At 41.4% G+C, this 16,719-nt stretch overlaps 1 protein-coding gene across 1 annotated transcript in view; it reads right to left on the bottom strand.

Annotated features, from left to right (window-relative positions):
* Positions 1–16,719, bottom strand: part of sspo (SCO-spondin) — a 391,282-nt gene that overhangs the window by 100,455 nt on the left and 274,108 nt on the right. Inside the window, exons 71-76 of the mRNA XM_072450444.1 lie at positions 8,191–8,288; positions 8,068–8,117; positions 7,823–7,993; positions 5,279–5,449; positions 4,907–4,986; positions 4,666–4,835 (exon numbers count right to left, since the gene is read on the bottom strand). Of these exons, the coding sequence (XP_072306545.1) occupies positions 4,666–4,835; positions 4,907–4,986; positions 5,279–5,449; positions 7,823–7,993; positions 8,068–8,117; positions 8,191–8,288 (740 nt within the window). The remainder of the gene's footprint in view (positions 1–4,665; positions 4,836–4,906; positions 4,987–5,278; positions 5,450–7,822; positions 7,994–8,067; positions 8,118–8,190; positions 8,289–16,719) is intronic.

Here is a 16,719-nt window from a genome sequence, read left to right as displayed (position 1 = left end):
ACATCTCTGGCACAAGGAGAGGCTTCATGCTTTAAACATTGGAAAAACTATTTCCTAAAATTACTGCTTTCTATTTGAAACTGCATTAAAATGAACTCTCTGGAGCGATTGTTGCTCCCAAAACAGAAGCTAAAATGCAGCTAATAAGACTATCAAAGTTTTATCAAAGAGACTTTACCAGATGCCGAATTTACTGTGTAAATTGAAAATAATGCCAATATTGTCTGCATTGATATGTAAATGTCTTGAGGATGTTTAATCCGTGCAATTTGGTAACGTCTCTTATTATGTTCTACATATTGGACAATTAATTACTCACTTCTTCAGGGGAGAAGGACTCTCCCCTGGCCTAGCGATGCTAAGCTAACATAGGGAAAGTATATTCCAGAGAGAGACACGCCCACGGAAGCCAACTTTACTCTCTCATGATATGTAATTCTTTGCCTGTCTTTGGATGCAATTTTTGCTTTGCTACAACTAAATTGGTATTCAGGGCATTCTTCAAATTAGCCTCATCTGTGAATCAGTGCAACAGCCTTTTCATAAAGGTGTAAAGCAGCTCTCATCCAGCACTTATTCAGCCTGTTGTGTCAGAGCCAGCCTTTTGGACCGAGTGCCTTTCCCTTCCAGTGTAACCTCTGGAGAGCTGAACCCATGGAGGCGTCAGCTCCATAAACATGGACATACAGGCCCATCTAGGCCGGTTACATTCTCAGAACCTTAAGATTGACTAGCGATTTTTATAAATTCATTTTTTAGATATTTGATTTCAAAACATTATATATATATATATATATATATATATATATATATATATATATATATATATATATATATATATATATATATATATAATTTTTTTTTTATTTTTCCAAAAAATGCAATTTTGTTTAAATTTCACTTTGACCACACTTGAAGGCATATCTGCTTCAAACTGATAAGATTTCCTTGGTCATGGTCTTTGTGTCTTGTGGCCAAATTTGAAGTGTCTTTGATGAAAACTGTAGAGGGAGAAGCCAAAAGTACGACGAGGTGCACTTTTATCAGTGCAGTGTTTGATCCAACATGGCTGAATGCCTGAATAATTTTGGGGCGTATCATTCATGTCCACATGAATTATTTTTTAAGTGTCATATTTTTACTGCGACCTTTTTGACGTCGGGCTACCATTGGCCCCATGTTAATCGAGTTTTGAGTTGGCTCCATTAAACTTTCTATATTTTTTCACAGGGTCACTCAAAATTAGAGCCCCCTGAGTTCTAATTTTTGATTCCACTAAAGCATATTCATCCTTATTTACGACTTGATTTCTGAGTTTTTCCGGCTTTCGTTATGATTTTGACTTTTATTTCAGCAATTTTCTCCATAAGCACAATATGTAGTAATTAAGTAATGTGACTCAGTCATATTGTGCCCATCACAAAGGAACTCGCTATAAATGTTATCAGTGTCCATGAGACACTAATTATGTTTTATGCAATTTTTAAAATAAAGTTTTCAGGGTGCTAGAGAGCCATTTGATTGGATAGCTGCTTGAGCATTGCTTTCAGCTCATAAATCTGCACAAACACTCTATTAAAGTTTACTAGTGATTTTGGTTCTTTAAACATAAAAAAATTAATATATTTAAGAAAAATTTTGATTTTGTTGAAAATTCACCATGACCACACCCAAAGACATATCAAAATTAGAATTGATAAAGCTTTATTGAACGTGTGTCAATGAAAAGGGTTGGAGATGTCTAAATTAGGATGGAAGCAGTTTTGTCTTTTGTGTGGGATCCAATATGCCCGGCTTCCTGTAAGGTTTAAGGGATTATATTTTATGTCCTTACATGAATTATTATTATTTATAATTTTTCGGTGTCCGTGGCATAATTTACCACGCATAAATTACCGCGCCTTTTCTTTAGTGTTGGTCTCCCATACATTTTTAATGTGGTACTTGTCAGCAATCTTGCACTTTTTTTTTCTTCAAAATAATCTTATAATATTTTTTGGTACCAGTCACAAGTCCTTGTTTACTACTCTATTTGAGTGGATTATTCATTCATTCATTTTCTACCGCTTTTCCCGTTAGGGGTCGCAGGTGACTGGAGCCTATATAGTGACTTTGGGCCATAGGCGGGGTACACACTGGACAGTGGCCAACTCGTTGTAGAGCCAAAATCGAATCAGACTGGGGTTTACTGCCAATAGAATTCACAAACTAGGAACTTGGTTTGGCATTAAGATGTAATATACAACAATGAATAATAATAAAAGCAAAATATCTCAATTTTGAATTCACAAATAAAATAAAATAGTTGGCTTGACGTAGTCTGGCTAGCTCAGTCGGTAGAGCATGTGTTTTAAATCAGAACACTGTAGGATATGTAGATGTCCTCCCCCTGTTGCCATGGTGACAGGAATGTTATCTACTGTCCGTGTGGAGTTTTACGGCCCCCAAAAGAAAGAGGACGTGATAGCGACAACAGAGATGCTCTGAACTTTGAAAATAACTTTTCATCAAAGGACTCCTTTTGGATTACAGAGAGTAACGATCTCTCCAAGACAAACGCTAAAACGCTGAAAGACTATGCGGTTTTAGTGGTTTTTAACAGACAATCATCAGATTGCAAAAATGTGTCCACCAGATGACTTTACTTGTACATATTGTGATATTGTGTTTAACATGTCATTTTAACTGTTTCATAACTTGTTTTGTGGACAATTTTACCTTTTGTGTAACTCTTGTGGCCTAAAGCCAGATCTCGTCTCCTTATCAGCTCTGACCCGAGCGTGCATGCTGATTGGCTGACGCCACGGCGCCAAAACCCCCGCGGGGAAAGACAAAAGGAAAGAGCAGGGAGTTACAGACCAGTACCATCCGAGCTCCAGAGCGAGTTCCATCCGAGTTTCTTTCGAAGCTCAACCCTCCATCCAGGGTCCCACCAGCAAGGTCCATGAGGCCTTGGGAGCAGGCCTCGGGCCTAGTTAGCGTAAGCGATGCTACGCTACGGGACTAAGACTTTTCCAAGAGAAGCTAATGTTCCCTCCCAGAACTAAGAAACCTGTGCCCGTTTTTAAAAACGTAATTGATGCTGCATCACGCAAAATCAAGTAAGGACCTTTTGCAACTTTTCAAGTCCACAGCCTTTTAGACCAGCCACATCCGTGGAGCAGCACGACGGCCTTTTCATTCGGGAACGCCTCAGAGCCAAGGAGAACGCAGATCGCAGAACCGATCCAGTCCTTCTTTGGCCAGACAACGTCAGAGCCGAGCTCCAGAGCAGGCCCTTGGACCCCACGCAGGCCCTTGGACTCCACGCAGGCCCTTGGACCCCACGCAGGCCCTTGGACTCCACGCAGGCCCTTGGACCCCAAGCAGGCCCTTGGACCCCAAGCAGGCCCTTGGACCCCAAGCAGGCCCTTGGACCCCAAGCAGGCCCGTCTCCTCAGGATCACAGCTTCTGGTTCCATTCGTATGTATGCACTTCACAGGCTGGCTGAATTTCATCTTAGACTTAACTCTAACACACACCTAGATAGATCTAGAACCATCATGTCTAGTGTTTTCCATCTGTTATCGACTCATTTGCATATTCCTAATACATATTTATCTGTTTAATTATTTGGTCATTAAATCTTTATAACCTACATTTGGTCAAGTGTTCCTTCATTTCCAGAAAAGGCGTCAATGTCACGGTTACGTTCTCAAACCTTTAGATTAACGAGCAAATTAATTTCTAATTCATGAATTAATCTAGATATCTGATTATAGAGTTGTTAAATTGCAGATTATCCGGCTGGTGCCCCATTCTTCTCTTAAAAACCTGAATGCCCCCCTCCTTCACAAGTGGGTGGACATTCATAACCTTACAGTACTTGTACTAGTATGTTACCCTACAGCACCAAGATGTACAATTTCTTGAAAAAGTAAATGTAACTAAATGCTTCCCACCTCTGCTGTTCTGTTTAACGTTTTGTGGAGGGAGAACTTCTGCTTTCAGAAGGCAAAAAAGCCATGGTATTTCTTTGCCTTTGAAGGGTTACTGTATGTACAGGAAATACAGCATTGGGGGTACAAAACCACATAATAATGGCCTGAATGAACCCCCTCTCTTTCTTTTTGGGCTAAGCCTCAGATATTTAGAATGTCTGGCTCTGCTCAAAATGTCCCTGTTAAATCCCCTAGGATAATAAACAAGGGGTTCGGGAAGGTCCGCTCCCTATTCAGAATCTGGTTAGCCCGCGCAATGTGCCTCCTGCACATTTGCGCTCGGTGGAATGTAAACAGTGACCAGAATGAATGAGGCAAACTCACGCGGAGAGTAGAATGGTTTGCAGTTAATGAAGAGATATTCCAGAGCAGGGGTGCAGTGTTTGGAGGAAATGCACTTTATGTGATAAAGAGCTCTAAAATACACCACGAGACAGCAAATAATATTATTTCAGTAAAAAAAGTTACCCCCAAACTCCAATGCTTTCAGAAGCCTTCTTAATCAAAAATGTCATGAGGCTCAGTTGTGCTCTATGTTGGAGACACATACTGATACGCATAGAAGTTTTCTGTCCGTCCTCTGCGTTGTTTTCTCAATTATTTGGAACATTTAATTTGTAAGCTCACTGCTTATGGGTGTGTAGCAACTCAGCACACGTTGTATAGTGTGAAAGGATTTCTTACCAGTTGTTACATCCATCAGGGGCAGTGACGCCCTCTCCAGGCTCCAAGCGCCGCCCAGTGCTAAGGTCCAGACATGGGCAATCCTCCATCTCCACACAGGCGGTCCCATTCGCAGTCAGCACCTTTCCTTCAGTGCAATAGCACCCAGGTTCACAGTGCCAGTCACAATGCTGACCAAAGAACTGTGTTATTTACTTTGAAATAGTTTTAATAAAATGAGGTTTTGCAGTGTGATACTTACCGCCAGGTCATCACAGCAGCGTGGGCATGACGGTCCACAGCTGCTGAACACTGTACCTGGAACCTTTGAACATGGGGCCACTACAGACAGAGAGGAGAATGTTGTCAATGCAAGCAGATCAACGTACCAGAGTGCACTGCAAGATAACCACATCTAAACAGAGAAAACAAGGACAAGGACAGCTGGTCACTGCAACCAATCCTTTTTTAGTGGTTGAAGTCATGTTTTTTTTAAAGTTTTGTTGACAAGTCAAATGATTATTGGGGGCTAGTTGAAATAAAAATAAAAAACTCTTTATTTGGAAAATAATAAAAGTGTCAAGGGTTAGGCACGAATGCCCTGTCCCAGAGCTGCTATTGCAGGGATACATACCTGGGCATTGTAGTGTGCTGCAGGTTGCCACCTTTGTGCCCAGACCCTCACAGTAGTTGCCCTCTCCTTCAGGTGTTGGACTGTCACACTCTCGTCTCCTGCTCCTCACTCCTCCTCCACATGACTTGGAGCACTCTGTCCAGTTAGTCCACTGACCCCACCCACCGTCACCTGGACACACCGTCAAAAGGTGAATGGAGATAAATGGATAAAATTATATAATAGCAAAACTTTTAATAACACATGAACAAAGACTTAAAGGTTGTGTGCTTAATTGTACTTAAAGAAGTATATATATATATATATATATATATATATATATATATATATATATATATATATATATATATATATATATATATATATATTACACACACACAGCAGAGTGAAGGCAAAAGGGCCAACAAGTGCTGAGCATCTCTGGTAACTCCTTCAAGACTGATGGAAGACCTCCTTAAAGACTGTTGTAAGACCATTTCAGGTGACTACCTCTTGAAGCTCATCAAGAGAATGCCAAGAGTGTGTGAAGTAGTAATCAAGGCTAAAGGTGGCTACTTTGAAGAACCTAGAATATAAGACATATTTTCAGTTGTTTCACACTTGCGACTCTACACTCTCTGTTGATGTCATCTTTCTGGGCCGTTATGAGCAAGCCGAACATTATTTTCCAAACCTGTTGATGTCCTGCCTCTGTGGAATACCGCGTAATGTTATGTTGTATTTTCTGGACCTGTGTTTGAGAACTGTTTAGTGTGTGCCATGTTTCCACCAAGCCAAACCTTGACTGTGATTTGGGTTGATTTAATCTAAAGCTGAAGGTCTTTAACGCGCTGAGAACATCGTTGGAGCCTTGTGACCTTGAACTGTTGAGGACCCCGGATTTGTTACTCAAGGCCGTTGCCTAACGCATTGAGGACAGTGTTGGAAAAGGTTAGCCCCCCACAAGAGAGCACCACCATTTGCCAATTACATGTCTTCTTTGGAGTTAACCATATACCTGCCGATGAAGAAACACTTGACAACTAGATGGAACAGGCGCAGTTAATACTGGATGAGTCATAGGTCAGCCCTCAAGCCCTTGGAAATGTGTTTGGCACCTCTGAGTACGGTGAAGACCTCTACTTCCAGTTTAGATCCATGCAGCAATAGCCAAATGAAGACTTTCAGATTTTCAGAAAGCTGTTCAGAAATGTGGCCTTACCAAGTCACTAAGAGATTGTGCATTCGTCGAGCAGTTGCTGAGAGTAGCAGTGGAGTCTGACCATGCTACTGTATGTACTGTACTGTACATCTAAAAGAAAGACTCAACAATCCCCTTTCATCTGCTCTGTGAGATCCGTGCAGAAGAGTATAAAAAAATGATAAGACAATATACAAGTTCAAGTGTGTGTGAACTGGCTGTAGCAGACCTAAAGTCAAAGTAATCTTAAATTGACCATCTCAATCAAGAGGAACAAATCCATAGTCTGCAACACCGGCTCAGTCAGAGAGAAGAGTCATCCAAAGCCCATACTCATGCTCCAGCCTGATCAAAAAGAAACTTCTCTGAAAAGCCCAAAAATGTCCAAGAGCCTGTCAAAATGTTCAAAGACAGCTCAGAGGTGTTCTGTTATCACTGTGGTTAAGATGGGCACATCTTAAAATTCCTCCAAAGTCATTAGAAAGCTCATCCAGTCCATGCAAAGCTTCAGAACTGTCAAAAAGAGGCCACAGCAGACACCTCTCACTACAGAAGAAAGGCGGCAAAGTCACTTTGTTGGTCCTCTTGAGTCCAGCCATGTGATAATTGTATTTTTAAGCACTTTGGTCACTTTAAGTGTTGTAAATTGATTGATTGGTTGGTTGGTTGGTTGGTTGATTGATTGATTGATTGATATTCCAACCGGCTTAATCGGGGCACCCAGAGTTGGCCGTATAATATTTGAAGGCAAGTGATGTGGTGCTTTAATGTATAGTGGATCTACTGTCTCCATCTCATTTGAAGAGTGGTATTTCAAGCAAGCCTTGGCCAGAACAGTTATCCCTATAAAGGATGCAGTTTCCTGACAATCACACACAGAACCCAAGACAGTTTTGGCCCTTGTCTGCCCAGAACCTAATGGCCCAGAGCAGCTGCCCATTATCATTGGCACAAAAGCCTGCTTTTGACCACAAGCCCCAGCCAAAAAGCCACTCCAAGACCAACAAAGCCCAATCCATGGGTGTGTCCTCTCAGTCTAGTCCACCAGCCAAGTCAGTGCTGAACAAGGACGCCATGGCTCAAGTGAAATGGGCAGGTCCTGGTCAGCTGACTAGTCCTCCAGGTGGTGAACTCTCAGATTTAAGGGCAGCAGAGGAAATACCTGGATCTCGCTGGACCTTTGACATCATAAATCTGTTAAACTTGTGTTTTTTCAGGCTCAGAAAAGGAGCAGAGGATTAATGAAACAAGCGTGAATAAAGCTAAATACAACTCCAGATATGTTTTTGATGAGGGAACAATGTCAGAACCTGGTTAAAAGCACAACATTTACCATAATATGTGTCCCTTAAGTGTATACTCACGATCACATGGGGCTATGACACAGACTTGGTCCTCTCTGTGAGGCCCCACGCAGGGAGGAGCAGTGGCAGAGTGCAGGGGCCAAGAACAGAAGCGGTATCGGGACTGCAGCCCTGCTCCACACGACAATGAACACTGGCCCCACGGAGTCCACGGGGACCAGTTGCCTTCAGCTGCACAGCAACACACAAACTTCAGTAATAAAAAAACTATTCCTTCATACTAAGCCTAAAATTGTATTATCTACCATCACAGTGGAGCTGAGAACAGTTCACCAGCCTCCCACCTTCACACGTGCTGAGAGAAGGATGGACAATCAGACATGTGAAACAAAAACCAGTAGCCCTCCAAAGTGCGAGGTGTTGCTCACCAGTTGTTGCAGTCCAGAGGAACGGAATCTCCTGGGTAATACTGATTTCCATTCAAATCACAGCGACACTCAGACTTCAGTACACATTCCGAGGCATCCTGTCCAAAACACAAGAAAGTGTAGGGCTAATTGTTAGATTTCAAAATGCTTTTAAGGACATATATTCTGCATTAACAACAACAACAACAAAATAATAACAAAAACTGTATTGCTATTGTCCCTTAAACATGCTCTTTAGTACCTTTACTTTAGTCTACTAAAAGCAAACATTGAATTAGAGTCTTATTTACTGGAAACAAAGGGAATCACATAGTGGAGATAAATAAACTAGTTTGTTTGCAGTTGTTGTGAATGTGATTTGAGGCAGAAATTCAAGAGAGAGGTATTACCTGAAATATTTGGAAATGGTAAAAACAACTCCTGAATCCTGTTTGTGGCAGTAAACAGATTGACTATCCCCCCAGCTCAAGTGCCATTGGAACTTATTCCACATCTAAGTCAAATGAGTTTGCCATTTTCTTCAAGGACAAGGTCCAGAACATTAAGTGATGAGCAGTTTGTTATCACTACATACTAAAATAGTCAACATGGCAAGGCAAGGCAAGTTTATTTGAAGAGCACATTTCATACACAGGGCAATTCAAAGTGCTTCACACAACAGGAAAAAATGCATTCAAATCAAACCGAAATTACAGACATCACGAAACAGTTTAAGAAATAAAAGAGAAGAGTGCAAAGAAAAATCAGTCATATGCACAGCTAAACAAAACTGTTTTAGCTTGTACACAAGCAAAGCTGCTTTAAAGTCTATTCTCTGAGCCACAGAGAGCCAGTGCAGAGACCTGAGCACAGGACTAATGTGATCGTACTTCCTGGTTCTAGTCAGGACCCAAGCAGCAGCGTTCTGGATGTACTGCAGCTGTTTTACAGCTCGTTTGGAGAGGCCAGTGAGCAGGCCGTTACAGAAGTCTAATCTACTGGAGACAAACGCATGGATAAATCTCTTCAAATCTGGTTTAGACACTATATTTTTGATTTTGGCAATGTTTTTTAGATGGTAAAAAGCTGCTGATGTTATTGATTTGATGTTGCTGTTAAAGTTCAAAGAGTCCAGTATTACCCCAGAACTTGGTTTGTAGGTTTTAGAGCAAGACTCTGGAGGTGACTGCTAACACGTTCTCTTTGTTTCTGTGGGCCAAAAATGATGATTTCAGTCTTCTCTGAGTTGTCGGTGTAATCCCTCATTCGTCCAGGAGAGTTCCACTGTAGAAAAAGGTTCAGTTGTAGTCTTCTGGACTCAGTTTTAGAAAAAACAAGACGTTTCGACTCTCATCCAAGAGTCATTGTCAATTTGCAAATTTAGACCGGGAACTCAGATATTTATTCTCTTCTGTGGTAAGCCCTGCCCACCGGGCGGCCCTCCTGAAGTAGAAGAAAAAGTTGTTTGTTTCAATAGAAACTTACACCTTTGTTTTCTATCATGCTACTTTGAATCCCTGGAGAGGTAGACGTACATGACATTCGGATGCTAATTGGGTACTCGGGGAGAGTGAGCCAGGGACACAAACGATAGACTAATTAGCCCATTAAAGGATTGATAGTAAACAAGAGGCTAGCTTGGCTAACTTCAAAGTTAGGTGGTGCAGATTCTATTAGAACTGCATTCCCTGTGTTTTTGTCAAGCCATGTTTCAGTTGAAAACATAAAATTAAGATTATAAGAAGAAATAAATTATTAATTAAGAGTGATTTGTTTCATAAGGATCTGACATTTAGCACAGCAAGTTTCAGACTAGTTTCAGTGGGAATAGGAATAACATTTCTCAGATGGGGCAGCCTGACTCGCATTTTGTTTTCCCATATGTGTGATGTGAAAACAGAAATAGCACTAGGGGGGGCTATTTTTACACAGGGCCCCGGGTTGGTTTGATTTTTAATATGACAATAAGTCCCGGCAACGCTGAGACCCTGTGCATCCTACATATGGGAGACACCAGGAGGGTGCTGTGCCTCAGTGGGAAGTGACAGGAACATTTCACTTTTCTTGAAGGGGGCGCGGCTTCACCCTTCTAGACGCCGTGAGGCCCCGTCTTGGGATTTGTCCCTGGTGTTGGACGCACTACAAACTCCTCCATTTGAACCGTTGGATGGGTATATTTGATAATAATAAGTGTTGTGAAACACCCATAACATAATAGTTATGAAATATCACCCATACCTTGGACCCCCCTCACAAACCCGGAAATGCAAACGGCTTGGTTTGAGATTGGCCCCCACCCTTGCGAAGAGCAATCCGCCTCCCCCGCCCAACCCGTGACATAGTCTCAGCGAGAGCGTGTGTGCCAAGTTATCAAAGAATAAAAGCAATAATCACATTTCAAGCACTTGCACAGTCATTATAATAAATGAAAAACATCAAAAACAATGCAATAACAAACGCCTCGTCAGGCAATGTGTGTGAGTCGCACATGTAGCTTTAGTACTTACAGCTCTCGCACTCCATCGTCTTCTTTATTCTGGGAATAGCGCCAGCACTCAAATGCAACTTTGTTGTATGTTCTACCCCACAAGTCCAAAGGTTCACAGTGCAGCAAGCTCTCCAGTCCAACGTGAAACTAACTTCACCACGGTGGCTCTCTTCTGCGTACAAGCTGTGTCCGCGTCGCTGTGGTCCCTCTCACCTATTCACCCCTGTGAACTACAGGCCTTGTCTGTTTGTGAGTCCTGCTGCAGGTGGAATGCTGAGGACTCTGGGGTCACTCTTTGGCCAGATGCCTCTTTCCTTCCTAAGGTGCTTTCTTCAAATAGCACACAGCTCCTCCAACTTGCATGTTTTGACACTGGGGCCCCTGGTAACCTTGGCCTTAGAGGTGTACATACGAGCCAAGACACCTGACAGAGTCAGAAAAGGTCAAGCGCTTTCTAAACAGCGCCTTGCCCGATGGGTGGTCGAGGCCATTGAGCAGGGTTATGCTTCTCAGAAGTGCCAGCCTCCAGATGGTGTGAAATGCCACTCGACCAGAAGCCTGTCCACCTCCGGGGCGGTTATGAGCGGAGTGCCCCACGATGCAATTTGTGCAGCGGTCTCCTGAACTTCACCATCTAGATTTGCCCGATTCTATAGAATCAATGTGGCAGTCCTGTGATAAAATGTAAATATATGATTATATTTCTGTGATGTAGTTTATCTGCATAATAGTGATATGACGATATTTGTATATTATCTGCATCATTAGTCTAAGAGAAAAAACAACATGTGTTCAAAACTGCATTTGTGAAGGTGTCGTAAAGATGGTGCAAAGGAATGTTTACTCCAGGGAGGGGTGTAACAGCCCAGGGGAGTTAGGTAAACATTACCCATGCTTTATCTCTAAGGAAAATACCAACTGTTGTAAAAGACAAGTGCCTTGATGTGAAGTTAACCAATGGGAATGTGACCCGACTATTTCATAATTTGTAATAAAAACCAAGCTGCAAGAGAAAAAACGTCGTGAGACCAAGGAGGGCCATCGGGTTGCTTACAACAGCGTGATGGCCCGGCCCGACGGTTTCTCCCATGCATGCTACACAAAAGTCTGACGTTTCTGTATCGTTTCATATTCTAAGTTAAATTGTAATCTCTGTGTGTTAAGGAATAGCATTAGTTTGATATTACTGAGAAATATTGTAGGCTTTAAGCATTAGTTTGATATTACTGAGAAATATTGTAGGCTTTAAGCATTAGTTTGATATTACTGAGAAATATTGTAGGCTTTATGCCCAGTTTGGTATTACTGTGAAATATTGTAGGCTTTATGCCCAGTTTGGTATTACTGTGAAATATTGTTGGGTTTATGCCCAGTTTGGTATTACTGAGAAATACTGTAGGCTTTATGCCCAGTTTGGTATTACTGAGAAATATTGCAGGCTTATGCACGAGATAAGTTCCTCACATAAGCAGAAGTTTGATATTACTGAAAAATATTGGTAGGCTTTATGCATGAGATAAGTTTCTCACATAAAGGAGTTAAATTGCTCACCACGAGTTTAAGTTTCTCACCAAAAGAAAGTTATGATGCCTTATGTACGAGTTGTTACTGACATAAAGACGTGTGAATGTAAGCGCTATGCACGAGTGAAGTAAGTAAGTAAGAGAGAAAGTGTGAATGTGTGAATGAGGATTAATAGTGATTAACTAACAGGTGTGAGAATCACAATTAATCATAAAAGGGTCACAAGGCGTTATTCTGAGAGATCTAAAATTTGCAGACAAGGGTGAATCGTAAACACCTTTGATTATGTCCGGTGGAAACCAGCAGGGAATCCACTAGAAGCTTGACATTGACCTTGTCTGTAAAGCAAGTAGCATTTCTCTCAGACGACCGAGACCACATAGTGCCAGAATGATCACCCCAAACTGTAAGACTAAAAGACAAAAGAAAAGTCATAGAGGATGTGGATGGAGACTTCCAGTATGCTCAGATGACGTGGCAGAGAGGGGATAGATAAGGAAGGTCAAGAAGAGGAGAATGGAGAGAAAGCAGTCAGAGGACGCTCTGAAGGAATGATTATAAGAGGAACTAAACCTAGCTGGTTTAGATTTTAGTATTAAGAGCTCTGTAGAACAAATTTTAATGTTTTTTGTTTTGATTGACAACAATCAATTATAAAGATTTTATTAAACTTGATAAGAGATGAAGATTAATTCAGATTTTTATAGATGGCCAATATTTTGGGGAATGTGATCACAGACAGGACACTTCCTGTCCCCGACAAAAGCTGTGTTTTTACGGTATCGTGTTTTTTGTGTGCACAGAACAAAGCTACGTTTTGTTTTATTTTTGTTTTGTTTTATTTTTGGACTTGACAAAATTATCTTTTTGGACGAAGAGACAGAAATGTTCTTAAATTTAGAATAATATAAAATACAGGCACGAAGTGATAATATGGGTAAATCGATGACTACTGATGTTTTTGGTCAACATAGGAGTAGAACGGGCAGTGAGTAAAGTGGTAGTAAAATTGATATCAGTAACATATTTGTATTATCATGGGGAAACCTAATAAGTGAAATAGTGACGTGATAATGCCCTCCCAGGAAAGACGGCATGTGTTCATTAACTAACAGGGTGACAACAGGACACCAAGTCATAAAAGATAGTCAGAGATAACAAAGGGGCTATTGACTGGAAAAACACAGGAGGAAAAGGCAACAGAGCAAGATGGATCAGAATGGAGAAGATGTCGTTATCTTTACGCATCACACGGACGCCAGGAGTACACCTCAGCAGGGGGTTGATGAGTAATAGAAGAGTTAACAATAACAGGGAAAGAATTTGACATTCTAAAGGAAATACGTGAAGGATTGTGGAGATTCAATCAAGAACTGAATAGATTTAAATAAGACAATATCATCTAAAATTAAACGCTATAGAAGTTATGAAACCAGTGATAACAGGACTTAAACGTGACAGGACTAATTACCCATGACGGAATGAACGGACGAATCAAATAGAACCCCGGGGGAACAAATGATGAGGGTTAAGAGGGCCGACTAGCTAAGTCAGCAGAGCATGAGTTGGTGGACATTAGTGTTGTGAGTTCGAGCCTTGTCAGAGGCATATTCAGCAAGTGAGGAGGAACAACGTATGTGTACAGGACATGGACTTTAAAGGTCCAATAACATGCAAAATCGACTTTTCAGAGCTTTTAACCTTCTTACATTGCTATTTGTGCTTCATATATGTACCCGGAGTGTTTTTTTGATTGATTCCCGCAGTTTTTAGCTATAGTACAGACTATCTCCTTTCCTCAAATCTCCAAACTGATGGGGGGTGGGTGCAAGACCGCGTCATAAGGGCAGGCATGCGTCACCATGACGGAGGGTGTTTCCTCCGTTACGAGAAAAGACATTTTTGGAGGCAAAATGCCCCAAAAGGAAAAGAAACAGAACAGAGAGGAGGACAGAGAGGTGACAAAGGGGAAGACAGAGAGGAAGATGCATGACGAGATAAAGAAAAGACAGGAAAGTTGGGAACAAGGGGAAAAACAGGTTGATAAAAAAGACGTGCCTTATAAACAAGGGGAAGGTTTAGGATAATTTTGATTTTTAATACGCATATAGACTTGCTAGAAAAAACTAATACACAATGTTTGTAAAGCATCACATGCGCAGGTGTGAGAGATTGAGTTTGAAACTCACCTGAGGCACATATAGAAGATTAGTACATATTACACTAGATGTGTGACCTTATTCAGGCCACACCAACGAGAGGAGATGTGAAACTTGATGCTTAATTATGTGAAAGATTCTAAGTTGTGAGCCGACCCTTATGGCCAGCCCAACGGGGGAATTATTGAGATAATTATTATAGTTTGATGTATTTGTATTGCACACATCAAAGTGTTTGATGTTATTGGCCCCTGGGTTACCAAAATGGTAAATCTCTCTCTTTCTACTGGTGTGTTTCCTGGTCCATTTAAACATGCCATAGTTGAGCCTTTACTGAAAAAAACAAACTTGGACCCGACAGACCCCAAAAGTTTCAGACCTATTTCAAAGCTCCCGTTCATGTCCAAAATCCTAGAGAAGGTGGTCTCTGAACAATTGTCAGATTTCCTTGATCAGTCTAACATTCACGACTCTTTTCAATCTGGTTTCCGCAAACATCATTCTACGGAAACCGCATTGCTAAAAGTGTCCAGTGACATTATGATGTCTGCTGATACTGGAAAATGCACGGTTTTAGTTCTGTTGGATCTGTCTGCAGCCTTTGACACTGTCGACCATCATATCCTGTTAAACAGATTGAGGGACCTGATTGGACTATTGGGGTCAGTTCTTCATTGGTTTTCCTCATATTTATCCGGTCGGAGCATTAGTGTCGCTGCAAACCAAATAATGTCTGACTCAGCTGATCTGTTGTGTGGAGTTCCTCAGGGCTCCGTTTTGGGTCCCGTCCTATTTCTGCTTTATATAATTCCCCTGGGAATGATCATTAAGGAGTTTAGTGATGTGTCCTATCACCTGTATATTGCTCTTTTAAACCTTCTGAGATCCAGAAGCTGAACTCCTTGGTCAGTTGTTTAGTGCAAACAAAACAATGGCTGAGCAAAAACTCCTTGAGCTAAATGCTGACAAAACAGAAACTCTGATTATTGCCCCTGATGATGCCATTCCAGGGATAAACCAGTACTTGGGTGATTTAGGCCAGACTACAAACTTAGAAACTTGGGTGTTGTCTTTGACAAAGACATGTCTTTAGAGCACCACTCTAAGCTGTTGACGAGGAACTGTTTCTTTCAGTTGATTAAAATCTCTAAGCTCAGGAAAATGGTGTCTCAAAATGATCTGGAACTTATAATTCATGCATTTGTGTCTTCACGTTTAGACACGTTTAGCACAAATAGAAGGGCCCACATTTCACCCATTCTAAAAGCCCTTCACTGGCTACCGGTCTCCTACCGGATACATTTTAAAATTCTTGTTTTAACTTTTAGAGCTTTAAATGGTCAGGTCCCATCGTACATTATCGATCTGATAAAACCGTACGCTCCCTCTCGCCCACTAAGGTCCTTGGACCAGAAACTGTTATTGGTGCCTCGCACCCGTTTTCGGACCAGAGGAGACCGATCCTTCCAGGCTGTTGCCCCCAAACTCTGGAACGATCTTCCGCTCTCCCTACGGTCACTGGACTCAGTTATTGCTTTTAAGGGTCAGCTTAAAACCTTTTTATTTAGTCAAGCCTTTTAATTGCATTTGTTTTAGCGGCTGATTTTACTGTATATTGTTGTATATGTATTGCTCACTGTACATTTTTTGTGTTTTTATCGTTTTATTCTGTGTTTTGTGAAGCACTTTGTGACTTCTGTCTGTGAAAGGTGCTATAGAAATAAAATTGACTTACTTACTTACTTACACACACACACACACACACACACACACACACGCATACACGCATACATAGTGAACTGTGACTCAGGTGAGATTGCGAAGTTGAAGGACAGACGCAATTCCATCTCTTCCTTGATTACATCTTGTAAACTACCTGGATTATTGAATTTTATGAAATGCAGAAACATTGACGGAAAGCTTAAAGTTAAAATGGGTTGTAGAATTTGAGCCATGGGCGATGCAATGTCTCAAATGGAGGGATGATGTACTAGTAAACAAACATTACGATTCAATAATTACTAAAAAAAAAAGTGTAAACAATGTTTGATATGAACAATGGACCCAGCAGTGATAAACCTACAGATTTATCATGGAATATAAGACTGACAATGCTCACGAGAGAACTGTTATATAACTGAAATACATGAACTGCCGAAAAGACTTTGTTTATCACAACGTGTGGAGATCTGGTGTTTACAGAGGCGAGCCAAGTGGAACAGCCAAGGTGTAAGGAGCCACACCGTGTCGTCCTCACCAGTGGAGGGACGAGATCATGAGTGCATCTCTCTCATGGGAGAGAGAAATGTCTGAACTGGCGGCACCAGCTGCAGACAACACAGCGGCAGATCCATAAGAAATCAACAGACGCAGGCTGTA

The sequence above is a fragment of the Eucyclogobius newberryi genome, unplaced genomic scaffold, assembly GCF_026437365.1.
Source record: "Eucyclogobius newberryi isolate DKJ021-1_F unplaced genomic scaffold, fEucNew1.0.hap1 SCAF_18, whole genome shotgun sequence".
NCBI lineage: Eukaryota > Metazoa > Chordata > Actinopteri > Gobiiformes > Gobiidae > Eucyclogobius > Eucyclogobius newberryi.
The sequence above is the reverse complement of the archived record's forward strand: the minus strand, read 5'-3'. Positions and strand labels throughout refer to the sequence as shown.